Source organism: Talpa europaea, assembly GCF_964194135.1.
Source record: "Talpa europaea genome assembly, chromosome: 15".
Taxonomy (NCBI): domain Eukaryota; kingdom Metazoa; phylum Chordata; class Mammalia; order Eulipotyphla; family Talpidae; genus Talpa; species Talpa europaea.
The window spans coordinates 7,085,336-7,099,536 of NC_140083.1; the positions used below are offsets into that span (position 1 = coordinate 7,085,336).

At 41.3% G+C, this 14,201-nt stretch overlaps 1 protein-coding gene across 31 annotated transcripts in view; it reads left to right on the forward strand.

The window, feature by feature from the left end:
- RBFOX2 (RNA binding fox-1 homolog 2) overlaps positions 1-14,201 on the forward strand; it is a gene marked incomplete at its 5' end in the record, with an annotated part of 239,344 nt that overhangs the window by 50,528 nt on the left and 174,615 nt on the right. For 13 of the 31 annotated variants that reach the window (XM_084256424.1, XM_084256419.1, XM_084256431.1 and 10 more), the window contains one exon: positions 12,468-12,509. The exons of the other annotated variants lie outside the window; for them this stretch is intronic. In XM_084256424.1, the coding sequence (XP_084112550.1) occupies positions 12,468-12,509 (42 nt within the window). Of the gene's footprint in view, positions 1-12,467; positions 12,510-14,201 lie in introns of those variants that run through there. 31 annotated transcript variants of the gene reach the window in all.

Consider the following 14,201-nt stretch of genomic DNA (forward strand, 5'->3'; position numbering starts at 1 on the left):
TAAAAAAATTATTCCTATTCTTTGAGGGAGCAGGGAGGAGGAGGAGCAGGAGAAGGAAGAGGCGGAGCGGCCAAATTAAAGGCAGGTGCTGACAGGCAGGCCTTTCTCTGGGCTTGGGAGATGCTTGTTGGAAGTGGCATTGAAGACATGAGAACATGGAGCAGTTTTACTTGGAGCAGTTTTGGAAAACCAAGTCGCTGCTTATTAAAAATTTTCGATCTCTGCTCTTTTTCCCAAGAAGTCAGAATATTGCATGGGACAGTTAGTTTACATTGTAAACAGTGTCACTGGCTCTTTCTGGCTGTCAGAGGGTGAGCTTGACGGTGACTATAGACCCAGTTGCTCTCAGAGCCAAGGAGGCATACCTGCTGTGCTCTGTGCGGGCTGGAGCCCGCCAGCTCCCAGCCGTGCGTGTCACCCAGCCGTGTCACCGAGCAAGGGCTCTCCACAGGCTGAGAGGCGAAGGCGGGCTTTGTGGCGATGCTTCGCAGCAGGCACGCAGCTAACGGTAGCCCTCCCGTCTCCACTAACTATATTTTATGTGTAGACTTGGTTTTCTCTTCTGGGTCAGAGGCCTGTTAGGCAGACGGTATGCTTGGTATTAGAATTTTAGCTTTCTGGATCTAGCTGATGATTAGGGAACTTTTGCTGTCTCGGTGTTTATCTGGGCCTTTGCAATTTAACACTGCTTCCTTTGGCTGTTGTATTCATGTAGCATACATGTGAATTTATTAGGATAAAATGTGTAAAAATATACTGGGTAAGCATAAAGTTCTTAGCATCATTGGTTTCTTTTCCTGATCTGTCCATACCTTTAGTGCTCCTTTTGTCCTCTTGTATGTATTATAATCACATTTCTTTTTGTGTCAAACATGGAGAAATGGATGAAATTTTTTTGTGTTTCTTCTATATACTAAGGTCTGGACAACAAAGTTTGAAGATAGGCATACTTGAATTTATGGGATATTTTGATGTTAATGGCAATAATGGGAATATTAATTGGGATTTCTTTTTTTTTCTCCTCTAGATTTATTTATTTCTTATATCATTGTTTATTTTTTACAGTAGTTGGTTTCTAAGAGTTTTTTTTTTTTTAAGATTTATTTATTTATGCATACAAGAGTTGGGGTATAGGCCAGAGATGAGGGGGTGGGGAGTGAGAGGATTCACCTGAGGCATAGTGGGGAACAGAACAGGCAGATTGACCGAAGTACACTGCTGAGGGGAGCAGTGGGTGAGTCAGGAGAGGTCTGCTGCCCCGTGTGGGTTGCTCCCTGGCCAGCTGGGGAGCGAACTCCTGCTGCAGAGGCTGTGGATTGCTTCATAGTGAGGTGCTTAACCCCTTGCGTCACCAGGGAGGCCCCCTACAGTAGTTGGCTTCTATCCTCAGGTGTAGTCCCTTGAGTTCTTGTACTACTGTATCACCCGTCAACCATCACCACAGTCCCTCGTGTTCTTCCTCCCTGTTTTGACCCCTCTTCTGCCCCATCCATTGCTGTTTGCCTCAGATCTATCGTCAACTTACACATTTTGTCTTTTTCTTGACCTTTTGTTCAGTTGCTCTATATTCCACATATAAGTGAAACCATCTAGTATTTATCTTTTTCTTTCTGACTTATTTCATTAAGCATAATCCCTTCCAGCTCCATCCATGTTGTTGCAGATTTCATGAGTTTGTCTTTTTTGATCACTGAGTAGTATTCCGTTGTATACAACTTTTTGATCCATTCATCTGTTTTGGGTCATTTGGGTTGTTTCCATATCTTACCAATTGTAAATAGCGCTGCAGTCAACATAGGGATGCAGGTTTCCTTTCATTCCGATGTTTTTGTGACCTTTGGGTATATTCCCAGGAGTAGAATTTCCAGATCATATAGTAGATCCATTTTTAGTGTTTTGAGGAACCTCCACACAGCTTTCCAGTTTGCATTCCCACTAGCAGTGGAAGAGGGTTCCATTTTCTCCACTTATTTGCCAGAATTTGTTGACAGTTTTTTTTTTTTTTAATATGGGCTATTCTCACCAGTGTGAGGTGGTATCTCATTGTGGTTTTGATTTGCATTTCCTTGATTATAAGTGATATTGAACATTTTTTCATATGCCTGCCATTTGTATTTCTTCTTCGGAGAAGTGTCTTTTTAGTTCTTTTGCCCATTTTTTCACTGTGTTGTTTGCTTTGTTTTTGTTGAGTTGTGTGAACTCTTTGTAGATCTTTGATATCAGTCCCTTATCCATTGTATGGTATGCAAGTATTTCCTCATATTCAGTAGGTTGTCTCTTTGTTTTGATTACTGTCTCGTTTACTGTAAGAAGCTTTTTAATTTGATGTTGTCCCAGCTGTTTATTCCTCTTTGATTTTCCTTGCTTCTGGAGATGAATCCTCGAAGATGTTTCTTAGGTTTATGTCATGGGGTGTTTTGCCTGTGTTTTCTTCTATATATTCTATGGTGTCACTTCTTGTATTGAAGTCTGTTGTCCATTTTGAGTTCATTTTTGTGTATGGGGAGTCTAGTTTCATTATTTTGCATGTGGAAGTCCACTTTTCCCAACACCATTTATTGAAGAGGCTTTCCTTGTATATTCCAGTGTATATTCTTTACTCCTTTGTCATAGATTCATTGACTATATATGTGTGGTTTTATTTCTGGGCTTTCAGTTTGATTCCATTGGTCTGTTTTTGTTCTAATACCATGCTGTTTTTATTATAATGGCTTTGTAATATTGTTCAACATCTGGGAGTGTGATACCTCCATTCTTCCCTCATTTAGTCAGGAGAGCTTTTTATCTTTTTTTTTTTTTTTTGTGGTTCCATATGAATTTCAACAATTGAAATTGGTATTTCTTAAGATAGACCACAAGGTTACCTTTGTATGAATGAGTCTTAGCTGTATAGTATTGAAGCTGATGGGAAATTAGCTGGTATTTTAAACCATCAGTTGTTTGTAACAACATTCTTAATTGATCACTAGCATCTCCTTTCTTAGCTTCATTTTTTAAAATACCCTCTGCATATGAAAACGAGAATTCAGCTAAGTTGTGTGTTGTTCATTTAGCTAAGTTGTGTGTTTTTCATTTGTTTGATTTTGAGTGGCTCTTGTCTGCCAACTATCAGACTGATAACTCATCTCATTTGATACAAGATGACCTGAACTTCCTCTGCACAGGAGGAAATTGTCCTTGCCCCAGGTCACACAGCTAATAATGTCAGAGAGACAGATTCAGCCCATTATATTCTGGGTGCAAAGGAGATACAGGGTCTCCCTCACGGCTTTATTTATAATCCTGAAACTTCTCAGAAAGAAATTCTTTTTGAGGAGGATGTAGTGATTATTATTATTTTTTTTAAAGATTTATTTATTTATCTATACAAGCACTGGGTACAGTTAGAAGCGCGGGAGGGTGAGAGAACCCACCAGAGCCAGAGTGGGAAGCAGAGCAGGCAGATAGACGGAGGACACTGCTGATGGGAGAAGTGGGCAACAGGAGAGGTCTGCGCGCCATGCGGGACCCTCGCCTGGTGGCCGGGGATTGAACCGGCGCTGCAGAGCTTAGCAGCCCAGCGCTCAACCGCTGTGCCACCGGGGAGGCCCGTGATTATTTTTTTTTAAGGATCATTTTAAACTTACTGTTATCCTCTTTCCATTTTAGGCGTGCTAACGTCATACCTCTGATACATAAAAAGCTGATCCTGAAGAAGGGAAGGAGGTGAACCATTTAGTTACTGTTTATAGAGAGGCTTTGACGCTCAAAAAGCTGCTTTTTTTATTTGAGATTTTTTTTTGGGTCATTGTAGATTCCTGTGCAGTTGTGCAAGCTGCTTAGGCAGGAAGGCAGAGGCTCCAATGTCTTCTCAGTCCTTGTGGAAGGAAGTTGCGCAGGGGCTCTTGAGCCCCTCTCCACAAGCAGCTCTCTACTCTCGGGGTTCGTGCATGCATCACTTACTGTAAGAGCTGTACCAGGAGGGCCACCCAGGGCACTGCCCAGCTCAGGACGGCCAGACTGTGACAATCTGGGTAATTTTCTTGAGAAGACACAACATTCGAAAGTAGGATAGATTGGGGGTGAAGAAAATGGTAGACCCTGGAAGAAATTATTTGGAATTGGTAGGGGTGAATCTATGAGATATCTTAGGTTGACTCACTGGGAAGGTTCCCTTCATTGTTTTTTTGTTAGCTATCATCTTCCAAAGAAGGCCTCTTTCCCCTAAAGTTTGTTTATCCCAATTTTCTTTAATGTTTATTGTGATTTGTAATGAGCTGTTGGCCCATTTGCCTGGTATCTTTCCCCCTAGTTTGCCTAAACTTCATGAAGGCTGTAACTATGTCCGTTTTGCACACTGTGTGTGGCTTAGCCCATGGGACTGTAGTAGTTTTACCCATCAGGAAAGTTTCTTGAATGAATGAATACCATGGGAAATTATAATTCCCATTGTAGAGCTTAATTAAGCCTTAGCTGTTCCAGCCTTTATCTGTTATTTTTATTTTTTAAAAGATTTATTTATTTATGCATACAAAAACTGGGGTGTAGACCAGAGATGCAGGGGGTGAGAGGAGTCACCAGAGACAGAGCAGGGTAGAACAGCCAGATTGACTGAAATACACTGCTGAGGGGAGCAGCAGGCGAGACAGGAGAGGTCTGCTGCACTATTTGGGTCAACTCCCTGGCCGGGGATTGAACTCATGCCACAGTGGCTGCAGATAGCTTGATAGTGCTGAGACTTAACCCCTTGCACCACCAGGGATGCCCTATCTATTATTTTTAGGTCACAGTACTGACTTTGAAAATTTTCCCAATAAAATAGTTTTCATTCCATAGGCGGCTTCTTGGAAACAAGGTAGTAAAGTACCTTATCTTAAGCTCTGCTAATGGAGTTTTGCTTTATTTCCAAAAATGTGTTTAAGGTCTAAGAGGCCACTCTATAAAGCACCTGGTCCACCTTGACCTCTAAAATTAGCAGGGTTGTTCTGTTCCCTTCTGTTCTACATGTTTAGAAGAGTGGCACATTCTATTTTGATACTTGTCATAAAATAGGAGAGTAAAGAAAACTCAACTCTGTTTGGTTTAAAACTCATCTAAATTGGTTTAATGGCTGTTCTTTGCTTTAATCCCTTTCAACTTCCTTCTTTCTTTTTTATATATCCAAAAGGGCATGTTTTTTTTATATAAGAAAAAGGAAAGGACGCTTGCACAGGCACAGGCAGGCAGAAAGAGCTGCTCCTGGAAGGGACAGTTTGTGAAAAGTAACACTTGCATAGTCACAGTCAGGCAGTCTTGAGACAAGATGCTCCTTTCAGCTTCGTTTCCCAGAATTGACCTTTCCTAAATTTATCTTTCATAGAGAGACCGTGTGTGTGTGTGTGTGTGTGTGTGTACATATATATATATGTGTGTGTGTGTGCATTTGAATCCTACCTCACTGGGAACCCTTTGTTAAATTGGCAATTTTTTTTAAGGTAATCTTTCTCTCCCTAAGACCAGGAACAAAATCACAAATAGTTATGGGCAAGAAAATTGAAAAGCATTTAGGGAAAAAAAAGGGGTTGTGTGGGTGTGGGAGAGCGTATGTGTATACATACATGTTTTCCCCCACCCTGTCCACTCTTTGTTAGCTAGAAGGAGACTTTATTCTGGGAAAAAATTATATAATTTTTGGATTTAGCTACTTCTTTTAGGTAGATGGGCAATAAAACACTGAATTTGTAGTTGTTACCTTATTAAGAGCTTTGGTGTACCTATATGAAAATTGGTAAATGATGTGGCTTTTATTTTTTTAAGATTTATTTATTTATACAAGAACTGGGGTACAGGCCAGATGCGCGGAGGTGAGAGGATTCACCAGAGACAGAGCGGTGAACAGAACAGGCAGACTGATGAAATACACTGCTGAGGGTCGTGGCGGGCAAGACAGGAGAGGTCTGCTGCACTATGTGGGTAGCTCCCTGGCCGGGGATCGAGCTTGTGCTGCAGTGGCTGCAGACAGCTTCACAGTGCTGTGCTCAACCGTCTGCACCACCAGGGGAGGCCCTGATGTGGCTTTTAGATGTGCATGTTGTAACGCAGGAGTAGTGATAAAGTACTGCCTGTAACCTGCTGGTCTTTATTGAAATAGAAATTTACTTGCAAAACTGAGGATAATGGAGAATTATTTATTATTTTTGAGTTGTGATGTCAAAATCTTCAGTGAGTTATATTTAAACACAAGGTACAATTAATGTTTAGTATCATGTTGTCAGCTGAAGTTAATATTCATTTAGGTCAGGATCACCTCTTACATAGCTCTTATCTCTTACAGCTCTTTAACTAGTACTGGGCACATAAGAGCCACTTGGTGATTTAATTTAGTGTGATCTTATTTAGTTCACAGATTGTTTGAGTTGATTGATCTGTGTGGTGGAAGAAAATATCACCTGTGCATTTTGTATACACATACACAATGTGTCAGGAATTTAAAAAAAAAAACAACACTTTTTTTTTTTTTGTGGGACCCTCTCCGGTGGCCGGGGATCGAATCGGCATTAGGCCCCAAAACTTTTTTTTTTAAAGATTTATTTATTTATGCACACAAGAACTGGGGTACAGGCCAGAGGTGTGGAGGGTGAGAGGATTCTCCAGAGACAGAGTGGGGAACAGAACAGGCAGACTGACTGAAAACACTGCTAAGGGGAGCAGTGGGCGAGTCAGGCGCCATGTGGGTAGCTCCCTGGACGGCTAGGGATCAAACTTGTGCTGCAGTGGCTGTGTATAGCCTCATAGGTTGTGTCTTAACCCCTTGCACCACCAGGGAGGCCCAAAAAACATTTTAAATGCAATTTTTTAGAAGAAAATATAGGAGAGTATCTTTGTGATACTGAACCAGAACATAAAGGCTAACTATAAAGGAAGTGTTAATAGATTACCTACATTAAAATTAGGATTATCTGTTGATTAAACAGATGCCAGTAAGAAAATGAAAGGCAAGTCACAGTAGAAGATATTTCTTTTTTTTTAAGATTTATTTATTTGTGCATACAAGAGCTGGGGTACAGGCCAGAGATGCGGGGGAGTGAGAGGATTCACCAGAGACAAGAGTGGGGAACAGAACAGGCAGACTGACTGAAACACACTGCTAAGGGGAGCAGCAGGCGAGACAGGAGAGATCTTCTTCGCCATGTGGGTTCCTTCTTGGCCGGCCGGGGTTCAAACTCGTGCTGCAGAGGCTGTGGATTGCTTCATAGTGCGGTGCTTAACCCCTTGCGCCACCAGGGAGTCCCAAAAGATATTTCTCATGTCGGTGTCTGACTGGTATCCAGACTTTCTACATGGTTGCTATAAATCAGTATATAAAAGACATCCTGTAAATCAATCTTCTGAACAAGTCAGTAAAAAATAAAATGGGCAAAAATTTAAATAGGTGCTTCACAAAAATTGATCTCCAGATGCCCCAGAAATCCTCACATTATTACTCTTTGGGGTAAAGCAAATAACCATAGTAAGATGTCACTGCACTAATTCCACAGTGACTAAGATGAAAAAGGCAGGCGCCACCCAGTGTTAGCTAAGTTGTTCAGTTTCAGGAACCCCCATGCATTGCTAATGGGAAAGTAAATTGGTACAAGTTTGGAAAATTGGCAGTTGGCAGTATCTACCAAAGCTGGTCTTAAGTGTACTCTATAACCAGAAATTTCAGCCCTGGGCATCCCTAAGGGAACCATGTAGGTAGTGCATATACAGGAATGTATATGGCAGCATTTTTAATAATAGCCCTAAGCTGGAAATAATAGATTTTCAACATTACTGAAATGTTTTTTAATAAATTCTGTTGTATTTATAAAATGGAATACTTTGCAATAATGACAATACATGACCTGTTTTTTTTTTTTTTTAAAGATTTATTTATTTATGCATACAGGAGCTGGGATACAGGCCAGAGATGGGGGTGGGGTGGGGCGGTAAGAGGCTCCACCAGAGACAGAGTGGGGAACAGAACAGGCAGACTGACCCAAGTACACTGCTGAGGGGAGCAGCAGGCGAGTCAGGAGAGTCTGCTGTACCATGTGGGTTGCTCCCTGGCTGGCCGGGGATCGAACTCATGCTGCAGAGGCTGCGGATTACTTCATAGTGAGATGCTTAACCCCTTGCGCCACCAGGGAGGCCCCACATAACCTATCGTTATACTAAACAAATGGATCAGTTTTTCTGATACAACGTGGAATGAAAGAAGCCAGCACAAAAGAGTACATAAGATGTGTGTGACTCCATTTATAGAAAGTTCAGAAACAGGCAAAATGAACTTAAGGTGTTAAAGTATTGTTACGGCCTGCCAGCGGTGACCTTGCAAAGGACGAGATGGCTTCCTGGGCGCTGGTCTATTCTGATTATTCACCTCGGGAAGGCTGTGTGGGTGGATTCACTGTGGAAATTCACTGAGTTGTATACTCATGGTTTTTGTCCATTTCTGTATATATAGTCACCAATGAAAAGTCTGCTTAATACCCAGATTCTACTTTTGTTCAATGGTTGTATAACTGATAATAACTCCCCATCATATGTGCTAATCCTTTGCCTGTCAAAGCTCGTAGGTTGTAGGTATGCAGATGTATTTATGTATTTATGTGTTTATGTGTCAGGAATGTTAGTGTGGCATGAAGATGCTGCTTTTATTAATTTAACTCTGCTTGTCAAGTATTCAGCAATTAGAGTTTCAAACATTCACAGAAACGGGATCACTTTTTAAACCAGTTGTCCTCAGAGAACAAGGAAACTTTCATTCAGCCTCACAGGGCTGCAAAATATGTATAGACACATCTTCATTAAGTATTTATTTAGAAACCTCTTCATAACCTCTTCTGAGACCCTAAAGGCTTCATTTTCAGAATGTTGCACCTTATTTTAACTTTTTGTATCAGGGAAACTATAAGATAAAAATCTCTACATGGTAGTAATAATCCTCCCCCACCCCCTTACTCTATGGAAATCTAACTGAAAGTAAATTAGGTTTTGGGAAAACCTAACCTGGATGAGATAGAAAATCTAAAAGAGGTTGCCCTATCTTCATTTAACTGGTTGTATCTTAATGTTCAACCCAGCCTTTGTAAAATATTTGAAAATTCTCTTGTTTTTGTGTTGTCTTATGTCCATACCTTGGTAAATCTTTGTATATCTTCATTCTTTCTCCCTGGAATGCCCATACTTACCTGCCTCCTTTGCTAAGGGAACTCCTGGAGCTCGTTCTCCCTGACACCTTCTAGAGTTATTTCCTCGTGCACACTCACTATTCCTGCACACACAGCTTCTGTAGCACACTTAACTGTGTGTGTCCTCTAGTGCTGGCCTTAGGAGGCTCCAGATGGCATGTGGTTGATATCTAATAAAGATGGAAAGAGAGGGTGAAAGACAATTGCTGTTTTCTGAAGAATAAAAAACAATTATGTTTGACATTAGTAGATACACATTTTAAATTATTTTTCAGAAGTAGCGATACTTTTTGCATTAATGTCTCAGTAAACCACTGGTGAATATTTATAACAGGGTACATATTGTAGCAGTAGGAGAGAGTAATGCTAACTGGTTCACATGGGTATCAGACATGTGACCTTGGCCTCGTTAGCATGTTCCTCAAACCAGCTGATTTAATTTTAGTGGCATCCCTGGAGAAATACTTTTGAATGCTCTGGTTCTATATACAGAATTTAGAAATCATAAATCTAATGTATAGATCTGACTGCAGTCGGGTGATGGAAATTAAAGCCAGCAGATGAGACAGTGTAGGCAGGGCATTGTAGCTGGGCCAGTGTAAGTATTACGAAAGTGATAATTTTTTCATCTTAAATATTATGAAATTGAATTCCAGAATATGTTATCTGAAGTTTGGTCATTTCACTTCAGCATGTAATTTCTCAAGTGAACTTCAATTTAAAAATATCTGAGTAGAACCATTGCTACTTGTTCAGAGTTTAGATTAATAGGATTAGAATAGTAAATTAATATGTATTGAATGCCTTCTTAAGGTTCAGAGTGCCTGTTAGTAATACGTAAAACATAGGACTTTCATTTTGCCTTCAAGCAACCTATAGTTTATTGATGATGTAAGAACAGACATACAGAATGATTTCTGTTTATTTCCAACCTCAACTGTCTGTAATGGATGGCCTAGTGGAAAAAACGTTAGGTATTGGAGTTCAAACAGATCTGGGTTGGAGTCTTGGCTTTTTGAAAATTTAATGATGAGTTATATAACCTTGGTCACATTGATACCTCTGGAACGCTTCATTACTCTCTTTGCAAAGTGAGGTAAGACTATATGCAATGTACAGATTTGGGATGTATTTTTGAGATTTAACAACGACCCATATAGAACCCATGGCACGTAATAAGTGCACTTAGTACACTGTTGAGTGAGAGGAATAGATAAATGGAGCTTTATTTGTAGCTGTCCACTTAGTTCACCATTGTTGGTAGATTTCATAGTGATAAGCAAATCAGTGACAGTTACGTCAAGCTCAGTAATTGCTTTGATGGGGAGTTTTGGAAACTGTGCTTCAGTCTTCCCATTGTGGAAGAAGTGAGCTTCTGTCTGTGTTTAAGAGTGTTTAAGGGCATGCTCATGATAGCTCGGGAACCATCTGGCCCCTCACTTAGGAGTGACTTTTCAAGATGGAGGGCTGGGTGGTGGGTGGGGCATGGGGAACATGCCTGAGGGGGTACCATCCTATGCCTCTGAATCACAGTATTGTAAACCAGTGTTACTTCAATAAAAAGAAAGCAAGCACATATCTCACAGATTGGCTAATCACACTCAGTTCCTCCACCCCCTCTCCTCCCCACGTGACTTTCAGTTGTTTATTAGCAAATACTGTACTCTTTGCTGTTTTCCACAGCAAGTTGTGAGGCTTACTCTAAATGTCTGTGTATTAACTAGTGGGACATCCTGACTCTGCTAAAGCTTCCAAATTGTTTAAATTCTGTTTGGATAATTGCCTGTTTCTTCATTATACTAAACCATTTTCCTTTCATGTCTATTTTTCGTTGGAGATTTGGTGCCCTGGAGCTGAGTCTGCTCTGCAAACTGGAAATACAATTTCCCCGGGGGTGTCTTATTTTAATCCACTCCCTTTCGTACTACAAGGCTCTGACCTGCTTGGAGCCTTTCCTACTTGGTTACAATTGCTACTTTGTCCTTCAGAGTCTTATAGGAACTAGCCCCTGGGTGGACTCACTGTTCAGCTATCAGATACTGCTCTCAGAGAAAATTACTTCCCTGGAGTGGGAAGTGTGTCTCTGAGCTGGGAAATGAAGCCTTGGCTTGTACTCAGCTATCATTTAGGGAGAGTCATGTCCAAGTTAGAATTTGGTCTAAGTAAAGGAAAGTCAGGCCAGCTCCCAAATAGAGGGCTAGTTCAGGATTGACTGGCGTGTGAGGTGAGTGTAGCTGCATTTTGCTGGAAGCAGATAACTTTTTGGGGACTGTTTGTGGTTCAAGAAATTCTGCATATTTTGTGGTATATATTTATCAGTATGAAAGGAAAATTTTCTAGATGTTCGTGTCCCCCCTCTGGTGATTATTAATTTTTGTTAATATCCACAGGAATTTCACTACTGATGATGTCAGCTTACTCTCTTTTTATTCAGTCCCTTTGGCCCAGGGACCTAAACTACTTTACATTAATTTTGTCAGTAATTCTTATAACATCCTGTGTGGGAGCTACCTTTTTGGATGAGATGCGTGAGAATTTGCTCCAGTTTACACAGTAGGTTGGTTCCGGGTGTGGAAAACGCGACCCAGGGCCTGTGAGTCTAGGCTTAGTGAGTTTGGTCATTGAGGTATGCAGGCTTTCCACCTCATTTCCCTCCCCTTCCTCCTTGTCTTCCCTTCTTCTGGCGGTAGAAAGAATATGAAGCAAATAGCAACAGAATCCTGTCTCACAGGAGGGCGGACAGGTCTGCCTGGAGCGTAGGCTTGCCAGCCGGGGTGGCAGGGAGCCGCAGAGGACCTGGGCTCAGCACTTGCAGAGTCCCAGCTGCTTTTTGACTGGTGCATACTTTCATTTTTATTCTCTTTTCCTCCTTTCTTTTTGGGAGGAGACTTGGATGTGAGAATTTCCTGTGTGCCAGTCTTATATGTAGGACAGTCCAGCGATTTTTAGTGCACAACAGATGCCACTGGCTCTTGGGGAGGGGGTCAGAGATAAGGAGGTGAAGCAGCACGGCGGGCGGGGCTGCAGGCAGGGTGGAATGTAGGAAGGAGGACGTTTCTCTGTATTTTGTTAGTCATAGGACTCTGAATCCCAAGCAGCTAAATTTAGTTCAGGTTCCTGTTGAAAGCATCATTTTTTTGGGCGGGTGGTGGGGGGAGAACGGAAAACCTTTTTGTGTATCCTGCTCCATGAAGCCAATAGGGAAGCAGGAGGAGGTGAGGTTGCCATGGAGATGGTAGCTGTGTGCAAGGGGAGAGCAGCAGGGTTTAGAATTCCAGGAAGGAAGAGAGAGTGATGTCATCAGATTCCATGGACCAGCCCAGGAACCCCTGTGAGGTTGGTGGGGAGTTGGGTGTGCGTGGGGGGGTGGTGGTGGAGTGGGAGTTTGTGCAGGGGAATGGTGGCTTCAGTAAGGTGTGGGGAGTCCAGTTCAAGCAGAGAGGTTGGTTATGTGGAATTGTGCTCATCTGCGTTAATGCCTGCTTTTTAAAAATCTGTTAATCGTTCTGAGTTAGCAGAATATTTTCTTTGTTGAAAAAGGACATATTCATTTGACAAAGGAGCTAATCTGGATGTAGAAATATATCTTCTTGTAGTTGCATTCCTAGTATATCTGTGTGTGCCTTTATCCCTTGTATGTGAGGGTATTTGCACATATTTCGGATATTATAGTTGCCTTTGTATCAAGCTTTTGGTGGTACTGCATGCAGTTAATGGTTTCATTAATGCCTGATTATTGTATTTCTCTTTCTGTGGATGGGTGTATACAAATAAAATATACTTTTTATTTAAAAAAACTGGCAAAAAATTAAAGCAGTTGCTTTGCAGCAGAAGGGAAAATGCATGCTTTAAGACAGTCATTCCAAACCTGTGTGTGTGTGTTCATATTGAGTGTGAAGGGCAAATGGGTTGCTTTTAGTAAGACTGAGAGTCTAAATAATTTTTTGAACAAACATAACAGCATCTGTACATTCAAAGGAGTACTGTCCTTCAAAATAATCACTTTGCTTTGGGTAGTACAGCCATTGCGCAAAACATAAAGAACTTGCATTCGGAATCAGCTTCAGAGATGAGTGATGAGGAAAACATTTTCAATTCCTAACACGGAATTTTATATTGAAAAAATAGCTTGATCGATGCTGGGTTTCTTTGAATTGTTTTTTTCTGATTTTGGGTTGTCAGAAAATCAAATCTGTGTATTCAAATGAGCTCTTATTCCAGTTAAAGGTATTTACAGTCATAGGTTTTGGTGCTAAAGGCATTTACATTTTCAGATCAAGAGCGCTTAGGTTATTTAGTTTAGTGGTGACAGTGTTGTGTTGTGTGTGTGTGTGTGTGTGTGTTTTTTTTTTTTAATGAGGCAGTATCTGAGGAATAAGAGCAGTCTTCCCAGGGTGACATCTTCTGAGATGACCCATTTGGATTTATTTGTTCAAGTGTCTGTTAAAATCTGTGACATTACTGTTGAGTAATGTGGGAAGCAGCGTTGTGTGGTGTGAGAGCACCCACTCTTTGGAATTAGATTAACTCAGCTCTGAACTCCTGTTCTGCTAACTGACCTTGAACAAGTCCAGTCTCTGGGTGCATTGCTTTCTGCATGTAAAAATGGGAATAATGTTGCTGTAAGTCCCGACCTTACCCAGTGGTAATGAGGCTCAGTAAATTAAAGTGGGAAGCACTCAGACATTTGGTATGTTCTCAGTCAATGCTTGCTTTGGTTATTTTCATTAATAATCATGTATTTCTTTGGATTACAGAATGATGAATAGAAGGTCTCTGATAGCACTGCATGTCTAGGAGGGAGGGGCTTGGAGACCTATAGTTTTCAAATGATTCCCAGATGATTCTGATAGTCCGCCAGGTTTGGGACCCATGGAGTGTAACCCATTGGACCCATTTTGAGGATGATCTGAGCACCAGAAGCTTCGTCTTCTCCTGGGAGCTTGTTAGAAATAAAGACTCCCAGGTGCCACCCCAGACCCACTGAATCAGAGTCAACATTTTTGCAAGATACCTTATCGTGACTGC